The sequence below is a fragment of the Fringilla coelebs genome, assembly GCF_963513975.1.
Source record: "Fringilla coelebs genome assembly, chromosome: 16".
Lineage (NCBI taxonomy): Eukaryota > Metazoa > Chordata > Aves > Passeriformes > Fringillidae > Fringilla > Fringilla coelebs.
The window spans coordinates 14,351,552-14,378,163 of record NC_140042.1 but is presented as its reverse complement, the minus strand read 5'-3'; the positions used below and the strand labels follow the sequence as shown (position 1 = coordinate 14,378,163).

General features: G+C 46.1%; 1 protein-coding gene across 2 annotated transcripts in view; it reads left to right on the top strand.

Moving 5' to 3' along the window:
- Positions 1 to 26,612, top strand: part of CLUAP1 (clusterin associated protein 1) — a 59,464-nt gene that overhangs the window by 14,335 nt on the left and 18,517 nt on the right. For both annotated transcript variants that reach the window (XM_084216292.1, XM_084216291.1), the window contains exons 6-9: positions 3,975 to 4,058; positions 5,622 to 5,755; positions 7,094 to 7,235; positions 24,242 to 24,314. In XM_084216292.1, coding sequence (XP_084072418.1) covers positions 3,975 to 4,058; positions 5,622 to 5,755; positions 7,094 to 7,235; positions 24,242 to 24,314 — 433 coding nt within the window. The remainder of the gene's footprint in view (positions 1 to 3,974; positions 4,059 to 5,621; positions 5,756 to 7,093; positions 7,236 to 24,241; positions 24,315 to 26,612) is intronic.

Below are 26,612 nucleotides of genomic sequence, written 5' to 3'. Positions count from 1 at the left end.
AGTCCTGCTTCTAACCCAAGCCTAACCTGTCACTCTGAGGAAGAGGGCTCACTGCAAATTGGGAAGCCAAAATTAACCCTTGCACAGTGTTGAATCAATATAGCTTTAACCAGAACTGCAGTTGTGTGTGTGCCTTTAAAGTCAGAAATCCTTTTGTGTGGCCTTCCCAGGAGTATTTGGCTTCAAGAAATGGCATCAGCTGTAAAGCAGTGGTTGGCACATTTCTCCTGGCATTTTGGGGACTGCTTATGTCCAGTGGAAGGTGTCCCTGCCCGTGGCAGGGAGTTGGAATCAGGTGAACTTTTAGGTCTCTTCCAACCCTGCCCTTTTTTCCTTTGTGAACCAACCAGCATTGCCCAAGCAAGGCCATTTCTAGCTGATTGTATTTGGAATTTTGGAATTTGTTTGGATTTTTGGAATTTGTTTGGAATTTGGTGTTTGGAATTTCACTCACAGGTTTAGCTTCTGCTCTGGAACAAGAAGTTCCTTGTCATGTTCCCACAGTCTGGGGGAGACATCCCAGGTCACCTTCTGGCCAAGGAGCCATGAAGTGACCCCCTGTAGTCCTGAGGACTGATCCAAGCTCTGCCAATGCAGTCTGTCCTCAAACCTTGCACAGAGTAAATGAAAGGTGAGGATTCTGAGGGTGTGGAAGGATCACAGGAGGCACATCCTGGGGTTTGTGAGCTGAGGGGGAATCACTGGCATCAGCTCCAGAGCCAGAAGGTGGATGGAGCTGGGGAGGGAGGGAGCAGAGCAGTGTGAATTCATCCCTGTCAGAAAGCTTTAAAGTTCCCTTTCCTGCCTCAGCAGAACCACATGCAGGTTACTTCTGATTCTTTCTTATCCATTGAAAAATTAAGTTTTTCACTTGTTTCTCTCTGCCAGACCTCTTTGTGGCATGGGTTTGACCTGCTGGGATAGCTGAGGGTTTGGGGCACTCATTGAGGCCCTGCATGGTTGAGTAGGGAAATGTCTTTGTGGACACCCTTTGGAGGCTGCTGAGATGAGCTGGAAACCAAGCAGCATAGTGTGGGAGCAGCAAAATTCTCATTTGCCATGACTTAAATGTCTTGAGGGGGCAGATGGGCTGTTGGGAAGGGTCAGATTCCTTCAGAAGGATGAATGTCCCTCCTGAGCCTCCCTGTTCTGATATAACAGTGCCAAATCATCCCTGGATTGGCCAAATGTGGTCCCAGCGTGGGTGAGTGAACTCCCTGAGTAACAAACTCCTACAGGAGAGCTTTGTGGCCTGCAGGGACAGCTGGAATTGCCAGGGAGCAGGGAATGTGGGGCTGCCTGGATTGAGGCTGAAGTGGCAGTGAGGAGTCACAAACTTCTGTGTGCATCAGGCTTAGAACTCCTGGGAAACAGAAGAACAATTTAACCTGTGGTCAAAAACTTAGAAAAAGAACCATGGAATGGTTTGGGTTGGAAGGGACCTTGAAGATCTCCCAGTTCCACCCCTGCCATGGGCAGGGACACTTCCCACTATCCCAGGTGGCTCCAAGCCTCATCCAGCCTGGCCTTGGACACTGCCAGGGATCCAGGGGCAGCCACAGCAAGACCAGTGTGCTAGGAAAAAAAGCTTTAATTTCTGTTCCTTACCACAAGCAAGGTGTTTGGAAACCTCTGCTGTACCTTGAGCACATCAGAATATGTTATTACACCACATTTATCATCAGTGACTTGCATGCTGGTCATGCCTAATTACTTCTCTTGGTTCCTTCATGCAGTTTAGAGGAAGAGTGCATCCATTTTTCCATACATCAGGCACACTGAAGCTGCTTTATCAGCTTCTGGTCCATAAAAATGGAAATCCATTACCAGTTGAAAATGTTTCCCTGGGCATATTTGCAGAATGAGTTTTGCAATAGTGGCTCGTCATTGTTAACTGGGAATGAAGCTAGTGGGAAGAGATTCCCAGTAAAGGGAAGTGGTGGGTGCATTTCAAAGGGTCCTTCTTGAAAAGAGATATTAAAGATAAAACTCTCCTCTCTGCCAGTGTTCATAGGGTTACAGGAAATGGCCCAGTGACTGTTACCCAGGGAAGCTGTGACAGACACCCACCAAAAAATACCAGTGCTTTTGATAGACTCAACATATATTTATGTCTGCATTCTATTTCCACTGCCCCACTGCAGTGCCCTGTGCATGTTCTGGGGTGTTTCACCAGGCTGCTGGAGGGGAGCTGCTCAGGGAGTTGTTTATGATTACACACTGCAGTCCTGGCTGTTCCTTTGACCTCCTTGCAAGTGGAAAGGACAATAATTCCCATTCCTCTGCTGTTTTGTTTGAAGTGTGTTGGCCCTGTGGCACAGACCCTCTGAGTCCAGTTGGCAGGGCAGTGTGTGCACCAGGCTGGGCCTGGCAAAGGCCTCACAAATAAACAGGGATTTTGCTGGTCCTGGCAAGGGCCTCACAAATAAACAGGGATTTTGCTGGTCCTGGCAAGGGCCTCACAAATAAACAGGGATTTTGCTGGTCCTGGCAAAGGCCTCACAAATAAACAGGGATTTTGCTGAGCTTCTAAAATGGTAAATGTTCCCAGACAACTGAGCTGCATTATTCTTCCCCACCCTCCTCCAAAAACATTTATGTGTGGAATTATTTGGGAATTTGTATTGCACAGATGTTTTTAATCTTATTTCTGCCCAAATGAACTTTCTGCTTTGGAGTTTGTTTTTCTCTGCACTTCACAAGCTCTTCAGGCAGGGTGAGCAGTCACTGCCACCAACAGATGTAACTGCTGTCACTCTCCCCAGCAGAATGTTTGTTCTCCTTCTTTTCTCATGCCAGGAAAATGAGCCTTTGTGCAGCATGTGCTGGGATTGCTCAGACACCTGATCCAGCAGAGGAATAAGCTCAGCACAAAAAGCTGCTTTTATTGTTTTGCTGGATGTGCTCCCAGGTTGGGTTCACCCTGCAATTCCCTGGACTTGGTGGGAAGGGATCAGGCTCTGCTGGAGCTGAGCTGTGCAATCTGGAGAGTCTGGCGTGGCATCTTAGCAAAGTTACTGGATCTGCTTCCAGAATTCCTCCTGTGGTGGGCTGGGTACAGCTTGTGGCAAAGTGTACAAAGCATTTTTAGGTTCTTAATCAGATATCTTCCAGAGAGATGCTTTCTCCATCTTTATTCACCTGTTACCAAGTGTTTTGCCAATGCAAGATTGTTTTAGGGAGCTGCAAAATTCCCTCTCTTCCCTTCCAGTGCCAAGCAAGTAATCAGAAGTTTTTATGTAATGACCAGGTCAGTGCTTAAGGCATCGAATGGACAAGTGCACAGCCAAGCCCATGTGTCCCCAAGTCTGCTGAGAGGGATTATTTTAATCCTTTGGGATCTAAACAAGGATCACTGGGGGGTGTTTGAGGAGTCTGACTCACTCACTTACCAGAAGCAGAGATGCCCAAACATCTGCACATGGGAGGCACATGGAATAATGGAATATCCTGGTGGGAAGGACCCACAGGGATCATTCAGTACAGGACACCCCACAATGCCAGCCTGGGCCTGGGAGCATTCTCCAAAGGCTCCTGGAGCTCAGTGCCAGTACTCAGTGTCCACCTGGTGGCTTTGTAGTCCTTGTAGCTCCACACTTTTGGAACACCGTGCTCCTCCAGCTGCACTGGTGTTTTCATGGGTTGTGTTGTACAGCTGATGGAATCTTCTGTGCCCTGCTCCACATGTAAAGTCAGAGCAGTTGCCAAAAATCTGCCTTCAAGAATAGCTGCAGTCAGACACAGCACTCACCTCATTTGGAAAAGATGCCTTGATTGCTCCCTCCTGCTCATCTCAACTCACTTTTTCATCATCTCCTGGTCTCTAAATCATCTCAGCCGTGGTGAATAAACACTAAATCCTACCCCATTTATTATGCAGATGATCCTATCATTGTTGCTTGATCACCCTCAGTTCTGCATAAATTAGTTCCTTTGTGTAGTGTTTAAATATATTGGTTCATTTTATTTCATAGGAAGCAAGGACAGAATCTCTTGGCAGACCTTTGGAGATAAATGAGGCTGAGAAGGTGATGAAAATTGCCATTAACAGCATTCTGGTAAGCAAAATATAATTTATTTGATTGCAAAATTATAATTTTTCTGCTGCAAGAGGAAATTAGCTCTTTTTATCAACAGCCTGGGGTAAAGAGTGCCAAAGCCATCACCTGCAGCTGCAGTTGATGCATCTGAGAGCTGCTCTTAGCCCCTCTCATGGGGGAAAACGCATTGTAGTCATATTCCCTGCCTCTCTTAGGAGCTTCACCCCAAAGCTCTGCAGGAGGGATAAAAATTACCCAAATCAGCACAGAGATCTACACCCTGTACCTTGTGTGAGCCCTGTGACCTCTGCAGAGTCAGGGCTGCAAGGAGGGACCTGGCTGACTGCAGAAGTGCTGGTGCCTCTGGAGTTGGGGGGCTTTGGAAGCTGAGCTGGCCAGGGGGTGAGTGAGAGCTGGCACTGAGCATCCTGCCAGGGCATCCCTGGGATGCTTGCTGGGAAGGGCTTTGTGCCTGTCCTGCACTTGCCAGCACTGTCCTTGCTCCAGTGCCTGGCTTCCTGAATTTCTGAGCCTTCAGCTGCTCTGTGTGAGGAGGGAGTTAATTAACTCCCAGTTAATTATCTCCCTATCAATTATTTCCCTGCAAACTGTATCCAGTCCAAGTGACTACAAGCATAGAGTTCCAGGTTTAAACACCCAATGGATAACCAAGAGACATTCCAGGCAATCTTCCCTTGTGTTTTGCTCCTGCTCACAACCTGTGAATTACTAAATGTTGGTAATGTACATTTCTTACTCCAGTTTCTTACTCCTCTTCTCCATGAGAGAGGGACTGGATTCCTGACAAACAGCATGGCACACACTCAGCTCATTAATCCTGGCCCAGTTCATGGAATGACCTGTTGGAGCTGAGCAGCACCAACACTCACAGCTGGAATTCCAGCAGTGGAATCCTCCCTCTCCCTCAAAAGATGCTCATGGATTCTTTTTCTTGAGTGCACTCAGCTCATTGAATCAATTGGAATATTCCCACTTGCCCTCCTGCTTCCTGTAGCACATGTTAAAATGTCCAAGATGCTTCCCAGATTTTGGAAAAAAATTGATAAAAGAAAACTTAGAAAAGTATGAAAATATTCAGATATAGGAAGTTCTTTATAAAACTGACTTGTATCTTGAAGAGGAAAAAAAACTATGGAAACTTAAAATTCCCTAAAATAGTACCGAGAAACAAATGCATTTCTCATTTGTTTATTCAGAGGGAATCATGGAATCATTAAGGTTGGAAACAACCTGAATGATTCCATTAAGATAAAATCCAAAAATATCTTAATGATGCCAAAAGACAAGGCTTCTTCCTGCCTTCTACTGCTTCTCTGTGAGAAGGAAAATTAAAGCTTCAGCTGTGGGGCTTTTCCTTCTTTAAGAATGTTGGCCAAAAAATCAGGTATTTTACATTTGCAAATGTCCAGTTAGTTCATTATTCTAGCCACAAAGAACTTTTGAATTTCCACTGCTTACTTGAGTAAACACAGATGAGATTATCCAGAACAATGTTCAGCATCTGAAAGATAAATGTAATTATCCCAGTGCCAGCCATGGTTCACCATCCTTCTCTTTCAGGAAGAAGTCCAAAAGACCAAAGACATGTTGAATAATGTGGCTTTGGATGAAGCCAATTTAGAAACCAAGATTGAAAAACGAAAATTGGAGCTGGAAAGAAGCCAGAAGAGGCTGCAGACTCTGCAGAGTGTTCGGTGAGGATCATGAACTGGTTCTCTACTGCAGGAAGGAGTGGGAGCAGAAAGGGTGGAACTGGTGCAAACAACCCCTCTGTTCCCACAGACTTCTGGTGTTCACCTCCAGTTTGAAAAATTCCTTCTGCCCTTATTAGGATCAGATGCTCTGGGCACTGGTACAGTCTGCCAGAAGATTCATAGAATCACAGAATCCCAGACTGGTTTGGGTGGGAAAGGACCTTAAAGCCCATCCAGTGCCACCCCTGCCATGGCAGGGACACTTTCCACTGTCCCAGGCTGCTCCCAGCCCCATCCAGCCTGGCCTTGGGCACTGCCAGGGATCCAGGGGCAGCCACAGCTGCTCTGGGCACCCTGTGCCAGGGCCTGCCCACCCTGCCAGGGAACAATTCCTTCTCAATTCCACTCTAAACCTCCTCCTTCACTTTGAACCCATTGCTCCTTGTCATAGCACTGCAGTTCCTGATGATGAGTCTCCCTCCTTGTAAGCCCCATTGGATACTGGAGTGTTCAGGTTCACAGTTTGGGTTGATTTCTGGCCCTTAATTAACTTGCAGGTTTATACAATCTGCAATCTGACCTAATATTAAAAAAGAGGAGCTATTAGACAAGGGAGTGGGGGAAGGAATGACCTGGATTCACATTCCTATTTTAGCAGCACCACTCTGCAGGATGTGGATTGGGGGGGTGTGAAGCTCTGAGCAGCAGCAGTGATTTTTGGGGTGCATCACTCAGCTCTCAGGTGTAATGACATCATCACTTCATCATGCTAATTAAACCTGTAATGACCCAGGACACTTTTGTAGCAAGGAAGTCCAGCAAAGCAGATGATTTGCCAGCCATGCTACACACTAACTTTGTGCAGTTATGGAACAACAGGATAAATAAGCTAACATTGCCTTCTGAGGGGGCCAAAATGCTGCCTTTGTGCCCGTGTGAAGGGAAAAGGGAGTTGTACACAAAACCTTCTCCTTGCTTTCTGTAATTCCCAGGATTGTTTAGTGAGGGGCTTTGTCTTGAGCTTTTATTCTCTGAAGCAGTGTGACACCTCAAGAACAAGAGGATTAGTGGATATGGAAGGGCAGCTGCAAAGCCAAAATTGCTTTTCAGAATTCTGTATTTCAGAGCAATATTTATAGACCCCTAGAATCACAGAATGGCTGGGGTTGGAAGAGACCTTAAAGCTCATCTCATCCCAAGTCCCTGCTGTGGCACATCTCCCACTGTCCCAGGTTGCTGCAAGCCCCATAAAACCTGGCCTTGAGCTATTCCAGGGATGAGACAGCCCCAGCTTCTCTGGGCAGATTTCACTGAGTTCCCTGTGCTTGCTCTCCCCAGCCCTGCTTTCATGGATGAGTATGAGAAGATTGAGGAGCAGCTGCAGAAGCAGTACAGCACCTACCTGGAGAAGTTCCGAAATCTGACCTACATGGAGCAGCTCCTGGATGATCACCGGCGGACAGAGCAGGAGATGTTTGAGGTAGGAAGGACACTTTGGAAATGCTCATCAGGACTGTACAGCCTGCAGAGCAACAGAAAATGGTTTAATCCCCTTTTCCAAAGCAGCACATCAGGAGTTGATTGAGTCACTGGTAGGTGAGGGACAGTCCTGTGACTGTGGCTGCTCCTGGCCAAGCACAGCAGCACAGCTGCTAAAGTTAAACCAGTTAAACCAGTGCAGTGATGGCTCTTGCCAGTCTCTGCCCCCCTGACTCATTTTCAGCTGCTAGGTTTTGTTCATGAAGAATGTTTTCAGAATTTCTGATCTTCCTTTTGTTACATACAACGGATGTATTTACTTCTATTGTCTGCTGATGTATAAGGGTGTCTCAGCAGAAGGCTCTTCAGTCTCCTCAAAATATCAATAGAAACAGCCAAGAGCAACAGTGAGGAATTCAGATGTGCTGAGATCTTCCCCCTCATAGACTTCACTCTTGTTTGGCAGAATTCTGCCTTCTCTTGACTTGCTGAGTTGTGTCAGTTCAGTGTGATTCTCCTCTGGATAGTCTGCATCTGTATCCTGTTTTGTTCCAGACTTTTCTTTGGGGTTTACTGGACTGCAGTGCTTTCAGCTGGCCTTTCCTTCAGCTTCCAGCAGCTTCTTGTTTTATTGCCATCCTTCTCACAGTCATTACCCACTCTGTCTTCTGTTCTTCATTGAAAACACATTTGAGTGAACCCTCTCCCCTGGGATCTTAGTGCTGCTGGGAGTGCTGCACCTGGAATTACAGAATTACAGGATCCATGGGGTTGGAAAAGACCTCTGAGACCACTGAGTCCCACCTGGGACCCACCCCCACCTTGTCACCAGCCCAGAGCCCTGAGTGCCACATCCAGGCTTTCCCCAGGAGTGGGGACTCTGCCACTCCCTGGGCAGCCCCTTCCAGTGTTGAACAACCCCTTCCATGAGGAAATTCCTCCTGATGTCCAACATGGACCTCCCCTGGCGCAGCTCGAGGCCATTCCCTTTTGTCCTGTCCCTGTTCCCTGGGAGCAGGCAGACACCCCCTCCTGGCTGTCCCCTCCTGTCAGGAGTTGTGCAGAGCCACAAGGTTCCCCCTGAGCCTCCTTTTCTCCAGGCTGAGCCCCTTCCCAGCTCCCTCAGGAATTCTCCAGACCCTTCTCCTTGTGCTCCAGACCCTTCCCCAGTGCCCTGGACCCACTCCAGCCCCCCAATGTCCTTTCTGTTGTCAGGGGCCCACAACTGGACACAGCACTCCAGCTGTGGCCTCATCAGTGCAGCCAATTAACCCATTGTCAATCAATGCTTCCTCATTCCACCACCACCTTTTGGACACAGGGAAAGCCATGCTGTTGAGAAGTCTCAAATATTTTGCTGCATTATTTGCTTGAGGGATAAAATGTCTTCTCAAAGCTGATGTGGGCATTTGGCACCTTGTTAATCCCTGTGAATCAGTTTCCCATCAAGCCTCTCTTCACAAGCACTGTCTCTGTACAAGTTTTTTCACCTCCTAGCTCAGTTCTAGCTCTCTGTTCCAGTTCTTCACCATATCCTTGTCCCCCACTCAGAAAAAGCCTTCAATTAAATCATAATCTTGAAGTGAAGCCTAAAATCTGATTTATCCCTTCTCTTCAAATGCCTCTGAGACTTCACAGCCAGAGGAGAAATGCTTTGAACTGAGCTACCTGAAAGTGTTTATGCATTCAAGTGCAGAACTTTGCTAATGAGTTGGTGCTCAGCTCTTTGGGGGATTTTTGTTAAAATAAGACAAAGAAAAAGCCTTTGTCATTCACGGCTGTGCCGTGATTAGAATATGGAGAGCACACTTTATTTTCCTTTTTTCTCCTTTCTCTGGGACTCCTGGGACCCTACCCATATGGTTTGGCTTGTGGTTGCCTAGGATAAGCAGGGAACAATGCTTCAGTCTAGTGCAGAATTAAAAGGTATAAAAGCTGATGACAAAAAAACATTCTTTTGCTTTGCACATTTCTATCAGTTGTACCTAAAAATACTTGGAAAATATAAAGGATGAGACTGTGACCATCTTTATGGACAGGAGCACAGTGATTCAGGCAGCCACGAGTGCTTTGCTGCAGAAGCTGTTGCTGTGGTGGAAGAGGGGAGTGTCTGTGTGTCTGTGTGTGTGTGTCCCTCTTGCAGTCAAATATTCAGAAGTGCTGGAGTCCAAACTGGGATTTGAGGTCATTGTGAGATGTCAGTCCTCAAAATCAAACTCCAGGACTTGGGGACTGAAAGAGGGTGAAGAATTTCATCTGGAGAAGAGAAAGCTCTGGGGAAACTTTTGAGCAGCCTTCAGGGCCTGAAGGGGCTCCAGGAGAGCTGGAGAGGGACTGGGGACAAGGGATGGAGGCACAGGACACAGGGAATGGCTCCCACTGCCAGAGGGCAGGGCTGGATGGGATATTGGGAATTAGGAATTGTTCCCTGTGAGGGTGGGCAGGCCCTGGCACAGGGTGCCCAGAGCAGCTGTGGCTGCCCCTGGATCCCTGGCAGTGCCCAAGGCCAGGCTGGGCAGGGCTTGGAGTGATCTGGGACAGTGGGAGGTGTCCCTGCCATGGCAGGGGTGGGATAAGATGAACTTTACAGTTCTTTCCAACCCAACCCATTCCATGATTTCAGTCTGGGTCCCACCTAAACCAAGAGACTTGCTGGGGCACTTCCAAATCAGTGAGGGGATGCACTGTTTAATCCATTTTGGGTTAACCTCTGGCCACCTTGGAACACAAGGATGTGTCTGTCACTTCTTTCAGTCTGGATCTGCTTTTCAAGTGGTACTTCCACACTTTGGCTGCTTTATGGTGAAGAAGAACTGTGGGTTATTACATGCTTTAAAAAAAATAGAACATTTTGCTCCAAAGCAATGCTTTGCTTGTTGTCCTACAGTTTATAATCTTGTGTCATTTTCAGCATCAACAGAGGAAAAAATAACAAGGATAATTACATTTAATCTATTTTAAAACAAACTCACTGCAGCTGTCAGAAACACTGAAAATTATGTTGATTTTTTCCCCAACCCTGATTTGTCTTTTGTTCCACCAAACAAATCTTAATTAACTTCTGGAGTAGCAGCATGAGGCAATTCTTTTATCATTGCTGTGTATTTGCTAAAGAGCTTGCCAGCAAAAAGCATCAGCAGAGTAATTAGATTAATCCAGCACTCCCTGTGCTGTTCTGAGCTCTGGTTCCTGGGCCCCTCTCCTTGATTTAATCCACGTTTTTAGGAGTTCTTGTGCTGATTGAGAGCCTGATGCTGTTGCTGAATAATGAGCCTGATCCGTGCTGCAGTTGGACTCAGAGTGGTTGGGTATCCACAGCCACCAACCTGGGCCAGAGTGTAGCTCCTAATTAGCAGAGTGATTTAAAGATTTTAATTAAGTGCCACTAAGCAGTTGAGGCATTCCAGCCCCCCCAGAGCTGCTGGTTGTGTCCTGAGCCTCCTGATGCTGTGCCTGCTGTGGCAGTCCCAGGGAGCTGTGCTTGGGGTGTGATCAGGGGGAGGCTCCTGCCAGGCACTGGGCTGACAAATCTGTGTTAAAAGAACTGCCAGGCTCCTGTTGGGGCTGAGCCCAACAGTTCATTGGTGGTGAAGCAGCTCCTGCTGAGCACCTGCTGAAATATATGACAAATGCACAATTATTTGGCCATTAACACCTGGAGAAGGCAGAAGTCCACACATGACTTGTCTTTCCAGTGAGTTTCTCACACTTACTGACAGCTGTCATGCACAACTTACTCCTGGATCCAAGGAATTGGACCAAGGGCCTTTTGTCTTTGCAGTTTCCTTTGCCTCCTTTACCTCTTTTATTCTCCTTCTGTTTCTTGGTGCTGTTCGTGGAATTAATCCATTTTCCTGCAGTTCTGTGCCAAGGTATGGATTTATGAGCTCTGTCTCCTCAAAGATTGGGTCTTATTTTTCTGCTTTGTAAAAAGATTCAGCACAGTTAATTCACTTTAACCTTGTTTCTAAGATGGAATAGTTTTGGGTGTTTAGACACAAAAGCTATTAGAACTTTGGCTGTTCTAAAAAACCCAATTTTCAGGGGTTTTTCAGATTTGGGGGTTGAAATTCTCTCTGGATTATAAATGAATGCCTCTCTTTTAAAGGACAGCACAGGCTAATACAGTTCAAAAAGGTGGTTTTGGCATTAGCTTATGTAATGCCAGAATAACTTGGCAATTTCCTTCAGCACTTGCCTTTTCCCTGGAGAGAAGGTGCTTATTCTTTCTTGTGCTTCTCAGAGGACACCCCAGAAGTACTTTCCTCTTCAGCTGCTTTCTCCTAAGGTATTTTCAGACTGTTTTTGTGCTGCTTGTGTGTAATCTCAGCTGAGGAGTGCCATGAAGTGCTGGACACGGGGATGAGGATGTTCTTAGCCACTCAGTCTTTTATCTTTGGTTTGGGATTGCTTTAACTGCTTTTCTTTTCATCATTATGGAGTTTCCAAGGGCATGTAGAGATAGAACAAAGGGAAATGGCTTCAAACTGAAGGAAGAGAGGTTTAGATGGGATATTGGGAAGGAATTGTTCCCTGGCAGGGTGGGCAGGCCCCTGGATCCCTGGAAATGTCCAAGGCCAGGCTGGGCAGGGCTTGGAGCAGCCTGGGACGGTGGAAGGTTGGAATGGGATGAGCCTTGAGATCCCTTCCAAGCCAAACCATTCCATGATTGATTCTGTGGATTATCAGTGAACAGCCCTTCATGCAATTCCAGATATACAGACTGTGTTGTGACTTACCCTTTGCAGCCTGCCCTCCCCAGATAAAATCCCCTTTTCATTAAACTCTTTATAGCAGAGCTTCTGAATATGCACATAATAATAAATAGGGATATCAGTTCTGCTCCACTCTGTGCTTTTTGCACTGAACTAAATTCACCATTCCCACTGTGACAGCTGTTTGCTGCAATAACCAGCACAAGGTTAACATGAAAAGCAGCTGGTTACAGTCTTTAATCTTCTAACTAATGTGCATTTGAATTATGACTGCTTTAAACATTTTCCAGGTGCCAGGAGAGCACTCCTGGTGCAGCATTGCTGGACTGTGTGGAATATCAGATGTAAAAGTAAGCACAGGCTGCTGAATTGTTGGTTGCTTCTCTTTTGGCATTTAGTTCAGTGTGTAAGGGTGACAGCATTGGTGCACTGAGACACAGAAACCAGTGGGGAAATGTGGAAAAAATTAGAGCAGAGGGAAGAGAATGCACAGAAGGAGAAGGGGCAGTGGAGCGTAGGAGGAAAGGACAAAAGAAATTATTGCCTGAGAAATGATGATCACAGAAAGGAGAAGTGGAGATAGAAGGTGGGAGGGTGTGTGGAGAGTGCATTAGGGAAGATAAAAAGGTCTGTGTGCATTTATTCCACTGAAATAAAATTCTGCAGTCCCCTGCCAATACCATGGCAACTGCCCTGAGGCAGGTCATGCCTGCCTGCTCCTGGGGCTCTGTTGATACTCTCTCCCATTAAAGCTGTGGGAGAACTTTTTGGGAAGTGCAAACAATTGAGATCAGTTCAATTATCTCAGTCAGATCAACTCAGTGCTCAAAGATCTGTGTTTTCATAGGTGGGTGACAAACTTGCCTTAGGATCCCAGATTTGGGGCTATTTGACTCACAGCTTCAAGTTCTTAATGTCTGACACACTCCAGAGCTCATTTTATCACAGAGCTAGAGATCAAACAAGAGATTATTGAATCCCAAATCACTTACAGGCTTTCTGAGCAACGGAAAAATTCATATTCTGCCTCCAGCAGCCCCTGAAGTGTAAAGAGGTTCCTTGTGCCTCAGGGCTTGGTGCTGTGGTTGGATATGAACTCCCTGTAAAGGTTTCTCAGGCTGGTTCTTTCTTGCTGCTGTTATAAATCTGTGCTAATTCTTTTATAAATTAAATACCCTGCACTTGGGGAAGGAACACAGAGAGGATGGGCTGAGTTTTGCAGGGTGAGTTTGTCATGACAGCAGCTGTTTCTGTGAAGGGTGAGATGGAACAGCTCTCACTGACAGCATGGCTTGGAAATCCATGGATGACTGTCACAAAGAGAAATCAGAACTTTCTGGTCTCTAATAAATTCAGTTCTTAACTTGTCTCACTGAATTATTAGTGCAGTGACTCCAGTGGAGTAGAAGCAATGCATGAGAACAGTCTCCAGTGCATTCCAAAGTGCTGCCTTGTAGGCTTTAAATCTTCTCTTTATCCAGCTTCATTTGGGAAGGAGATGATTAAGTGTGTGGTTCATATTGTGGTCTTCCTTCCTTCCCTGCATTATCCTTTTGAATATTCACAAAGGCTTTAGATGTCTGAATTATGTAACAAAAATCACTTGAAATTCACTCAGAATAGGAGACAATCAGTTTACTTGAAACAACACTGATCAAGAAGATCAATTTATATTTTTCCCCAGACATCAACATTTAAATCTTTGAGAAACATTTAAACAGGTTGAAAGAAAAAAGCTAAAATAACTCTTAATTTAGGACTGATGTTTGGTGCTTTGCACCAAATGACATAAGTAGGTAGTGTTAAAATGATGTACAGGAAATTGAGGAGGTTTATGCTCTGCTGCAGGTACTTAGTGAGGAAAAGGAGCTGTGAGAGTGACATTTTGATTTGCATAAACATGCATAATCTGATCAGGTGCAAAACACTGAGGTCTGAGTCTTTCAATAGGAAAATAATTCTCACTTTTCTGGCTGTGTGAGCACAATTCCTCTTTGAGTTCTGTGAGATGTGGAACACTGTGCACGTGTGAAAGGCACCCCTCTGAGATAAATCTCTGGGCAGCAGCCTTGGCAGGGGCTGGCAGGGGCAGTCCCTGCCCTATGCAGTCCCTGCCCTCTCCTCCCAGAGCTCTGGGATCCTTTGGAGAGGATTCTGATGTTGGGATAACCCACGGGCCCAGCGCTGCATTTCAGCAGCTTTGCAGCAGGGTCACACATCAGGACCAAGGAAAAATAAGAAATCCCAGGACAAACTGCACCCCTTTCTCCCTGGGGGCTGGGATTATATTTATTCTGCTGAAAATCCAGTTCCATTCCCATTTGAGCATGAGGTAGTTCCAAAATCAATGGAAACCTCCATTGTGAGACTCCATTGTTTTTTTTAAATTTGCTGACCTGTGAGTCTGAGTCTCCTCCTCAGGGTTTTTTTCCATCTGTGAGAGGACTGAGGAGGAACCTGCCCTGTAAAGCAGGGTGTGAGTGCCCTTGGCAGTGCCACATTCCCTGGAAATCCCTGCTGGTGGCAACCTTCTACTGGGAAACTCCAGAGAGTGCATCCTGCATCTCAGTTCCTGCTCAGCCAGCAGGGTGTTTAAACCAACAGCTCCAGTTTCTTAATCCTTAGAGTAACCTGGAGTGGAGCTCTCCTGTCCCTGCTGTTCCATGGAGGAGAGCAGAGCATGGAAACCAGAGAAGCAGGAGGTGGGAGGTGAAACCTGCTGGTGTTGTCCATTGCCCAGAGATTATTTACTTGCTCTTTTGTGGTAAAGAACCCAAACCTGATGGATGAACAGTCCTATGGATGAACAGTCCTAGAGGCAGTGCTTATCACCTCCTTGCCAAAGAGGTTTGTGTGCATCACTACTCACCTGCACTTCCTTCTTCTCCAACCCACCCCAAGGAGATGTTTGAAAATAGTTTTATTCCAGTCATTTTAGGAGTAGGTACAGCCTTGTCCTGGGGAGCAGCAAGTAGGAGTGCAAATGTTTTCAAGCTGAAGAAATGGTAAAAAAACAGGTTTGTGATTCCTGTGCTTGGGCTCTGCCAAGAGTTAGAGAGAGGCTGGATGGTGCTGCCACTTCATTTGGGTTTGTTCACTTCAGGAATAAACTGAAGTGTGTGTCAGCCCCCTCTTGAAGATGCTCTTGCTGTGAGAAATGGGGGCTGTACTGAGCTAATTATCTCAAGATAGAAGGCAGCAGAGTCCATTATCAGTTCCTGGAACCCTCAAGTTCACCAACAACAGCTGCCCTTTAATGTATAAACACCCTCCTTGAAAAGCCAGAGCAGTCCTGACCCCCTTGAACACTTGAGCTTTGTGCCAGAGGCAGAGATAATTCAGGAGCTGGAGTCTGGCAGGGATCAGGCAGTGACTGCTCTGTGGTGCTGAACAAGACACTGCTGTGCCTCCCAACTTCCAATCAGTGTTAATTTGGATGATGATTTCTTCAGGCACTGCAAAGTGACCCCAGAATTGTACATTAATTCACATAAATTACACATCCAAACAGTATCACTTGTAAGCTCACCACAATAAAGATGTAATCCATGAAGGGAATGTTCAATGAGCTCTTATTGAGCCATTAGAATTCATCCCTTCCACAAAAGCAAATAGGAGAAATGGAGAGTTGGCATGAGGGGAAATTTGCATTGTGTGTAATGCTGAATACAGAGCACATCTGATACACAGGATAAAGTTCAGTTTCTGCCACATTATTTTAGGTAATAATTGCTGACTGAATTGCTGTGTTATTCCTGACTTGAAGCTTCTTGTGTGAAAGGATTTTGAGTGGAAAATTCTGGGCAGAAAATGTTACTCTGTATCTTTTTTTAAACTTTTTTCCTTCTGTTTAGATTTCTCTCAGTGCTGGCAGATATTCCAAGGCCTGTGCCCTGCCCTGGTCTCATGCAGCCTCTCCCAATGCTTTCCCAATCCTCTGCCTCCTGTGTCTGCACAGTCCTGCTGAGCTGTGCCCTGCCATGGGCACTCACACAGATCCTCAGCAGAGAGCTCAGTGCTGTTTCCTTGGATGTTCTGCTCCCTTGGCTCTGACCTGTGGTTCCTGGATGGGTCAGGAACATTTCTGACACCACAGAATGGTTTGGGTTGGGAGGGACCTTAGAGCTCATCCAGGACTGTGGGCAAGGACTTCACCAGCCCAGGGTGCTCCAACCTGGCCTTGAAACCAGCACAGCAGTGCAGAGAAGTGTTTGAGGTGGAAAGTTTTGATCTGGGCTTTGTTTGTTGTCTTTTGGGAGTTTTTTGAATAGAAAACCAATCAACTAAATCACTTTTAAACCTGCTTTCTTGGGCACTGACTGACACATTCATTCTGTCCCAAGCAAGGTCAGCTGTACCATCAGACTTTATCCAGTGCCCAGAGCCTCCAAGGACAGGCAGCAGCCTCTTGGGGCCAGCTGGGCACTGTTAGATCATTCCAATAAAAAACAGGTACTGTGCACAGTAAAATGGGCAGAAAGGTTTTCTATTGCATCAAAAGTCACTCCAGAATCGTGCCAGGAGGGGAACTACTGGATTAAATGAGTAAATTACTCATTTACTGTGTGAGGACATAAGGGGAGAGCTCAGAGGGAGACAAAGAGAGTTCACACAGAGCATGAGCTGGCCCAGGTCAGCAAACACATCCCACAGGGTGAGAACAAACAATGAGAAGCTGCCATTCCTCACCCTGAGTGATCTCCCTGGAGTTCCCAGAGGGAAGGTGTGGATTTCCAGGTTATGGAGTGTGCTGTTCCCTTCCCACTCCACTTCATCCATGGGTATTGCAGGGCTGGAGCTGGATGAAGTCAGGACTTGCCAAGTAATTCTGGGAGCTTTAGGAAGAAATGTGTGAGAAATGTTAAACCAATCTGATTCTAAAACAGTTGCTGTGGGCTGGTTTTGAATGCACTTCACTGTCTGGCTCTGTGCAGCCTCAGCTGGTGTCTCTGAGAGCTGCATTTGTGTAAATCAGCCAAAAATCTCATTTTTTCCTGGCTCTGCTTTCTGCTACTCGTGTGACTCCATGTGAAGGCTCTGCTGGACACCTTTCCCACACATCCCTGATGGAATTTTTCCTTTTTAAAGACTTTCCCCCGAAACAAAGTCATCATAGCTGGCAATAGGATGAAGGGAAATGGCCTCAACTTGTGCCAGGGGAGGTTCAGGTTGGATATCAGGGAAAATCTCTTCACAGAAAGGCATGGGGACATGCAGTGGTGGGGTCACCATCCTTGGAAGCATTCAAAAGGTTGACCAAAAAACCCCTTCATCTCAGAAGTATTTTCCAACCTTGATGATTTTGTGATTCTATGAAAACCCGTGCTGGGTTTTTTTAATGCTGATAAATTTCCTTGATGAAACACTGGCTTCACATCAGAAAGCATTTGTGCTTTCCCCCTAATTTTCTTGATGGCATGAAAGATGCTCCATTAATTAACATGTTTGTCCTTGAAAAAAGGAACCTTTCAAAGAACTTCTGAGGTGTTTTGATGACTCCTCTTGATGAAAGTGCCCTTTAGCAGTGATCTAACAAGTCTAATTGATTTTTTTGATAAATGTGAGTGCTGGAACTGGTGTGCCACAATTTATTAGGAGACCCCATATATCTGTAACCCCTGTGGGATCACAGCTGATTCCTCTTTGTGTGTTCCCTACAATGGATGCACTTGTGTTCTGGCACGTGAAATGGGATCCAACTTGTTTAGCCTTCACAAGGAACATTCCAGAGCCTGTTCACAGTGCCCTGGTTCTTGTCAACATCATCATCATCATCACCATCATTCCCTGCCAGACCTCATTCAAAGCCCTGCTCACAGCTGAGCAAGCCTGATGGTGGAGGTTCTCCTGCCCCACTGTTTCAGGTGAGCCTTGTCTCTCTCCCACCATTCCTCAACAGAATAAAAAGGAGCAAACCCTGCAGCACTGCAGCCAGATCTGGTCAAACACAGTGAGAGCTGTAGTCCCATTCAGAGCAGGAATTCTGGGGGAAGTATTTAACAGTAGTGCAGCATCCAGGAAACATCATCTCTGCTCTTAGAGAGCAGCTCCAGCTGGGTTGGTACCTCCTGTTCCCAGGAACTTCAGTCCCTTTGCTGTTGGCCTTGGCAGATTTCCTGTCACTGAGTTGTCACGTTCTCATCAGGCTCCTCATGATTTCTCCTCATCCTTTATCTCCCTCCTGCTGAAAGAGTGGCCACTCTCTTTCCAAAAGCAGCTGCCTCAGTGTGGCAGGAGCTGATCCCAGGTGCTTTGTTCTGTCACAAAGCAGGGAGCAGCTGCCCAGATGAAGTCAAGGTGAGCTGAGCCCTTCAATCCAGCAGCAAATTGGTTTCCTTCCTCCAAGAGTACTCCAGAGCAATGTGAATCGCTCCAGAAAAAAGCAGAAGGAAACACTGTTTTCCCTTGCTAAGATGAAAACATTAGACAGTGAGAGATTTCTGGGACTGGGAGAGTGTCTGAGAAGAAAAGGAAGAGCTAGGGCAGAAACTGAAATGCTTGATCCAAATGCAGAAAGTCAGTGAGCTCCAGTTGTTGTCCTGTGCTTTTGTACTTATTCCCTTCCTACTTCACCCACTCCTTTCCCTGTCCTTTCTGTTTAGTGGTAATTGTGTCTGCCAGCTGGCTGCAGGGCACAAATTCTTTATATTAAAAATCCTGCTGGTGTTTAAAAAAAAACACCAAAACTTTGAGGTTAGCTAAAATCTAAAAAAAAAGAAAAAAAGAAAAAGAAAAAGCTGAGCTGTTTTAAATGGTCAAATACTGCTTTTGAGCTATCAGACTTGCTGCTTTGCCATCTGCATGGGCAGAGTTGTCTTCAGTCTCATGATTTCTCATGAATTCCAGCTTGATGTTATGGTTTAACCCAAAACTCAGGAACATCAGGAGCACCATAAAGGACAGGGATGAGGCACTGGCAGTCATGTGATTTATCTAAGTCCTGCTCACTGGCCTTGAGTCAGTGACAGAGCAAGTTGTCTGTGGGTCTCCTGCTGGGGCATGTTCTCCATGGCCTCTGTTTAAAAACAAAATCACCCTGACCACCCCTCCCAGCACACTGGAACCCAAAACTGTTTCACTTGTGCAGAGAGCAATAGATCAGAGCATATTAAAACATTCTGACACAATTTATTGCAAAGACTTTCATAGTCAGGTGGAAAATCATCAGTTGAAGAAGACTGAGATGCAGAGTATCTGAATTGTCCCATTCCAACTCCAGTCTACAAAAACCATTTATCTTGTGTTCTGGGCAGGTAACATTTCCATAACAACAGAAAATGGGCATGAAAGAAGCCCAGTTGATTGTAAACATAGGTGAAACTTGTTTGATTTAGATTCTTTGTGTGTCACAGAAAGGCTCTGCATTTCCTGCTGCTCCTGTCCGTGTGGGCTCTGTGTCACCAAGGGCCTGCAGGGAGGGTGGGGACATCTCTGGGGACTAAGGACACCCTTGTGCTGAGAGCAGGGACAGGTCATGAGCAGTGAAAAATCATTCTGAGCTGCTGGGAGGAAACTTCTGCACCCTTTGGCCTCTCAGCCAGTGGGACAGGTTATCCAGGCAGGTTGATCAGTCTCTCCCTTGGAGATCTTTAGGAGCCAATAAGCTCCAGCCCTAAATGCTGGGATCTGATCCCATTGCTGGTCCTGCTTGGAGAGGGAGGTTGGGCTGGAGCTTTGGAAGTTCCCTTGGAGCCAGGGTTATTCAGGAGGTCTCAGTGTCAGCCCTGCCTTTGCCTTGCTGCAAAAATTGGCAAAAATTTCTCCTTTGGGCAGATTAACACCCAGGAGAAGCTACTTAATGTATGGAGGAGAATTTCCATCTGTCTGTCCCTAAAGCAGGATTTTCAGTGCCAGTGATCCCTGGTACCCTGAAAGCCTTGGGAGTCTCTGAAGGGACAGGTTTGTTTGGATTTTGTGTTAATTGGTACTTAAATTGTGTTGAGCTGACACTGTGATTCCCAGTGGGAGCTGCCACTGCATTTGGTAAAATTCACTGGCAGAGGATGATCCAGAGAGGGTTTGCCTGCTGCAGCTCCTGCTCTTTGCTTACTGCAGAGACTGAAGAGGGGGTTCAACAGTGCCTCCTTCCCATCCAGCACCCCAAGGCACTCAGGCTGTCCCTGCATGAGCACAGGGACACATCAGTGTTTTCATGGAGCTGTCACCCTGTCCCTGCAGGGAGATGTGACACTTGAGCAGCCCTGCTCCAACCCTGTGTGTTCCAGGAGCACCTGCAGCGTTCCAGTCCATCACCCCCAGCTGCTGTGCCTGCCACAGCTCAGGATCACACCCAGCTGCCCAGCTCAAACAGGAACACAGCTCTGATCAGCACAGGCTGAGCTGCCATAAATCACATCTGCTAAGGTGCTGTCACCAAGGAGGGTGGGAGCTGCTCAGGCCCAGAAATGCAGCTTTGATGATTACAGGCACTCAAAACCTTCAAAATATCAAGGGATCAATTTTGGTTACTTTCTAGATTTTTGAATTGCCATCCCTCCTGCCCCCTCTTTGAAGATGTCACTTGCTAAGGACAGTAACCAGCAGTTCACTGATGCTCTCCTGGTTCTGACTGGTTTGGAGCTGCCCTTTTAACACATTTTCTGTTGCTGCAGTTTTTGATGAGCTTCTGCAGGATGTGGCAGGGATGGAGCCAGGGGCAGCTTTGGAAGGGAGGATGCACAGGCTCAGCAGGTCCCTTGGGCTGACAGTGGCATTTGACCAGCTGTGCATCAGGTTATTCAGAAACCTAAACCAGCAGAAAAACAACATTTTTTCTGCCAGTTAAGTGTCTGGGCTGCCTTGCAATGAGATCAGCTGAGCTGCTGGCAGCAGGAAAGGCTGGAGGAAGGGGAAAAGTAGCTCATTTGTATGGGTAAACATTCTTTTAGCCTTCATTTCTCTCATAGTTTATGTTCATAAACCCCATCTTCTTCACTCTGCTGTTTCCCCACAGGTGCAGCATCCCATCCTCCAGTCAGGACCTTGGGTAGGCACATGCTGAGCTGCACTGGAGAATTTGCCTGCCTTCATTTTGTTTTGCTGGGTTAGTTTGCAGCAGGTTCCTTTTGTGTCGCTGCTCAAGTGCTTTTCTCAGAGCTGGAGAGTGGGAGAAGGGAAGGAGCAGGGCAGGGGAGCTCTCATTTGTCTAAATTGGAATTGCCAGCTTCAGCTGTCGTGGTGTGTGCCTGGAATTGCAGTGCCAGGCAGTGATTATGTCTGTGCTGATTATTCCACTGCTCTGTGGACATTCTAAATGTGCTTCCTGGCTTATGAATTTGTCCCCATGACATTTGGGAAATGTCCTTTTCTTTTTATCCTGTTTTTTCCTTTCTTTGCCATGTGCACTCTGAGGGCTGCAGCAGCCACTGGGGCTGGGATCCAGGTGGGGATGATCCCTCAGGTGCTAGGGACAGAGCAGGGGGGGAGGCTGCCTTGGGAATGGGGGCAGGGGATTATTTAAATCTCTGACCATATTTAAACCTTAGGGCTGGCTTGGAGGAAGAGGTAAAGAAAAAGATTACAGCAGTGAGGCTCAGGGAGGAAATATTGGGACTTTCTGATGCAGAGGGAGGCCTTGGAATGACCAAAGGAAACACTGTTGGCTAGAGAACTCTGAAAATTTTGCCTCAGGTCCACACACATCTGAATTTTCATCATTTTTGAAGAGGCTTTGCTGGCCCTGAGGGGGTGGAGAGTGTTAATCATGAAGAAGGAAATCCTAAGAGCAGTTTTCCTCAAATGTTCTGAATCTATGTGAAATGAGTTGTGTGTCTTTCCCTGGCTTGTTTCTGCAGGAATTAGCTTCTCCCTGCAGAGCACACCCATCAGTTTGGAGATTGCAGCAGTGCTCTTGATGCCACTTGCTGCTCCCTGGGATTTGGCATCCTGATTTTTGTGCTTTATTCCCCTGGACACTGTCACACCTGCTTCAGTTTCTCAGGGTTCTTCCTTTGGCCCCAGGGATCCACTGACAACATTCCTGTCCCTGCTGGCACTGAGTTTGTAGAGCAGACAGTTTGTGTCACTGTCCAAAGCAGATTTTTGGATTTATTTCCTTGAGAGAGGCATTGAGCTGTGTTTCTCACCAGCTACAGGTGACACAGCACTGCCACTTGGGAACATCTTCCAGCAAGCTTTTCCAGCATGAATTTCAATTCCCAGGACAGGTATTTCTGCCAAGCTGTGTTGGACCATTCCAGTCTGTCCCCAGGCCTCTATTTCCAGCAACTTCCTCCTGTGCTGGGTGGGCCTTGTGGCATTTTTGGGGTCCCCTGTTGTGGGGAGGCCTCAGGTTTCTGTGGTTGAGATGACCCCAAGGTGTTAGAAAGTCTCTTTTTTCCCAGCCCTGTGACCACAGAAGAAGTTGAGATTCCTCAGTTCTGCTTTCCAAGGTTGTTTATTTTCTCTTATCTGTTCCATTCTTTCCCTGCCCTGCTGAGATCTGTCCAGCAGGTCGGGTTGTGGCACAGCCACTGCCCTTGGGGTGGGGTTGGCTTTTTATACTAAAAACTACCTGTGCTTTATGGACAATAATTTCCCAACACCCATCACCTATGTCAGACAGTCTGTCTCTGCTCTAAACCAATCCAGAAGTGTCACCATCCCAGCAAAAGATGGAGAACAAGAAGAAGGACAGGACACACCCAGATTCCTCCCTCTTGCTTCTTGAACCCCCATTCTAAATCCCCAAAATTCTGCTTTTCACCCTGTGACAAATTCACTGTCATTCTACTCAAACTCTTGTGGCTTGTAACTTTTCACACACAGTTGGTAATTGTTTCCAAGGGCTAAAATCCAAGGCACAGGTGTTTTTGGTGGTTTTGGTGGTTTTGGTGTTTTTGGTGGTTTTGGTGTTTTTGGTGTTTGTGACTCTGTGCCAAGGTCTCTGAGCCCCCTGCCAGGGTCTCGAGTCCTCCAGGGCAGCCAGAGGAATGTCCTGGGTTCCCACAGGGAGGGATGATGAATCTGACTCCATGTTCTCAGAAGGCTAATTTATTATTTTATGATCTATATTATATTAAAGAATGCTATACTGAACAATAGAGAAAGGATATTTACAAAAGGTTTAAAAAGATACTGATGAAAAACTCATGACTCTCCAGAGCCTCAACACAGCTGGCTGTGATTGGTCATTGAGTTAAAACAATTCACATAAAGCCAATCAAACAATGACCAGTTGGTAAACAATGTCCAAACCACATTCCAAAGCAGCAAACACAGGAGAAGCAATCAGATAATTATTGTTTTCATTCCTCTCTGAGGCTTCTCAGCTTCCTAGGAGAAGAAGTCCTGGCCAAGGGATTTTTCAGAAAACATGAGAGTGACAGGCCTTGGAGGTTCCTTTCTCAGCTTCCATACTTATGGAAACACATTTCCACATGAAGGTATCAAGAGCTCGTGCTCCATTCCACATTTCATCTCTTCTTGCTTTCTTCCCTCTGTCCCATGGATATTCCAGCTGAGTCCACATTTCCTTCCCACAAGTGCAGTGTAAGTGTGGAGCTCTGATCACATCAGAGCAACTTTTAATTAGAATCATATTTTGCATAGAAAAATCAAAGGCTCAGAAAAATCTTATTTCAGCCTACAATTAATTAATTTTCCTCTGCCTGACTGGAATTAAAGAGACTAAAATTAGCAAATTTTCTGGCTAAATCTTGTATCAGCTGTTGCCACCTGTTGTTGTTGTTGTGGGTTCTGGCTGTGCCTGAATCTGTGCACTCATATCTTACCTACTCTGTAATGTTTCATTTGCTCTTCACCATTAGCATTACCCAAATTTAGGCTAAATATCATTAAAAATGGGCTAGAAAGGTCCCATCCTGTCACTGACCTCTATTTGGTTGGCTCTCTTTGCACCAGAGTGGTTTAATAAATAATGGCTGTATTTTCCCAGCTCATTGATAGGGTTGTTTGCTCCAGTTTGGTTTGGAGCTTGGGAAGGTGTGGATTCTTTCTGGTTTGGATGTGTGTCAGGAAGTGCAGTCATTTCACAAACCATCCTGGTGTTTAATGCACTGTTGGCTGAAAACAACTACCAGAGTCTGCTTTTCAAAGCATCAGCAGAGTTGCAGACAAATAAAATGATTTTCCATGGGATAAGTGATGTTTTACCCAGTGGGGATGTAAGGATGAATTTCAGTGCACTGCTTGACCTGGCCTTTATATCCTGACCGTCACAAAATAAGCAGGAGCTCCATGTTTCAAACCAGAGCTGTTTTTCCATAAAACAGGACATTTGATGACATTTTTTAGTCAGCTTTCCCAAGGCAGCTCTTCCCTCCTCTTGCAGGAAGCGGCCAACATGCTCCGTCTGATCCAGAACAGGCTGAAGGAGGAGGAGCAGCACCTGCTCAAGAGTGGAGGTGAGTGGCATTTCCTTCTCCTCCTGTAGCAGCAGAGGAGCTGCTGAGTGCTGGCTACTCCAGGGAAAAGTGTCCCCTTCCGAGGGGATGTGGGTGATGACAGTCAGCAGGCAGGGGCAGAACAAGGAATCATGACAGCTTTGAAGGACAGCAGTGAAATGTCCCTCTCTGGGATGTTCCTCTGGGAAGGTTCCTCTGTGGAATGTTCTTCTGGAGGCGTTCCTGTGGGAAATGTTCAAGGGAATGTTCCTCTGTGGATTGTTCCTGTGGGAAATGTTCCTCTGGGAAATGTTCCTCTGGGAATGTTCTTCTGGGAATGTTCCTCTGTGGAGTGTTCCTCTGTGGAATGTTCCTCTGGGAGTGAAACGTTCCTCAGGAAAATGTTCCTCTATGAAAGTTCCTCAGGGAAATGTTCCTCTGTGGAATGTTCTGGGAATGTTCCTCTATGGGATGTTCCTCTAGGAAATGTTCCACTGTGGAATGTTCTTCTGGAGATGTTCCTGTGGGAAATGTTCAGGGGAATGTTCCTCTGTGGATTGTTCCTGTGGGAAATGTTCCTCTAGGAAATGTTCCTCTGTGGAGTGTTCCTCTGTGAAATGTTCCTCTGTGGAATGTTCTTCTGGAGATGTTCCTGTGGGAAATGTTCCTCTGGGAAAGTTCCTCTGTGGAATGTTCTTCTGGGAATGTTCCTCTATGGGATGTTCCTCTGGGAAATGTTCCACTGTGGAATGTTCTTCTGGAGATGTTCCTGTGGGAAATGTTTGGGGGAATGTTCCTCTGTGGATTGTTCCTGTGGGAAATGTTCCTCTGTGGAGTGTTCTTCTGGGAATGTTCTTCTGTGAAATGTTGCTCTGGGGAATGTTCCTCTGGGAAATGTTCTTCTATGAAAGCTCCTCATGGAAATGTTCTACTGTGGAATGTTCTTCTGGGAATGTTCCTGTGGGAAATGGTCCCATGGGAATGTTCCTCTGTGGAATGTTCTTCTGGGAATGTTCATATAGGAATGTTCCTTTGTGGAGTGTTCCCCATGGAATGTTCCTCTGTGGAATGTTCTTCTGGGAATTTTCCTCTGGAAATGTTTCCCTGTGGAATGTTTCTGTGGAATGTTCCCCCTGCAAGGCAGAGGATGGACCCCAGTCAGCCCCTGAGTGCTGGGCAATCCCAGAGCAGGTTTAGGCTTTGTTTTCCTGCTCTTGCCCTGCCTGGGCACACAGACCTGTCCCAGCCCCAGGGCACTGCTGGCTTGGGAGCAGCCTTGGAGGAGGATTCATGGAGCTGGGGGTGCTGCTGGCTGTGCCTCAGCACACACATGTGGGGTGTCCTGCCAAACCAGAGTGCCCTTCCTGCCCCCACTTTGGTTCTGTGCTCAGAATGATTCTTTTTGACACATCACAGCTCTCCCAGCTTAAAATCCTCTCTACTATCATCAATCTTCTCAATAGGAACCACATTTGCCTCCCTGCATTTGTTTGATTTTAATGTACCTGAAAAATGGGAATGCAATTAAAATTTGGGGGTTTTTTCCTTTTTTTTTTTCCCCGAACTACTTCTTGATTAGGATCAGAAGGGAATTAATGACCTCTTGAGACTGTAGAAAGCTCACAAACCAGATACTGCTCTTTTTGAGCCAAACACCAGCCAGAATTTCATCATGAACTACCCCTGGGAATTTAATATTGCAGTCTGAGCATTTTTATTTGGTACTTGGAGAAACTAGGAACAAAGTTAATTCTCAGGATCAGAGGGAGAGTTCATGAAAGCTGAAATTGAGTAAAGACACAAAAGTTGCACTTCACAGTTTGTTTGGTGGCTGAGATTTTCAGAGCAAACTCATGAAAGAGGAAATTCACTCATTTCTGCCCATCTTTGATCTCATATCTGTGAGGTAGAGTGGAGAAGTTTCAGCTGAAATATAGGATTTGTAATGTAAATTACAAGAATGTGGAATTATTTCAAGGTTTTATTTGCATGAAAATGTCCAAGTCCTGCTGTCTTGAGAATTTTTGGGGTAAAAAAGTTCAATAGGAGGTGGACATCAGTCCCCAGTAATTGGCAGTGTGAGGTATAACATGAAAATTTGCTGCCCTGCTTTGTCCTTGTCTGTGGATTTTCAGCTGGAAAACTGTTCTGTCATTTTCCATCTCTTAAATAAAAAGAACTTTACTTTTTAGTGACTGATTTAACTGCCACCTAAGAATGTGATTATTACTTTTAATGACCTCAAATATTACCATAATACATCTTAATTCAAGTACCAAATTGTCATAATTAGCATTTATTCTAGTGAGAAGAGCACCA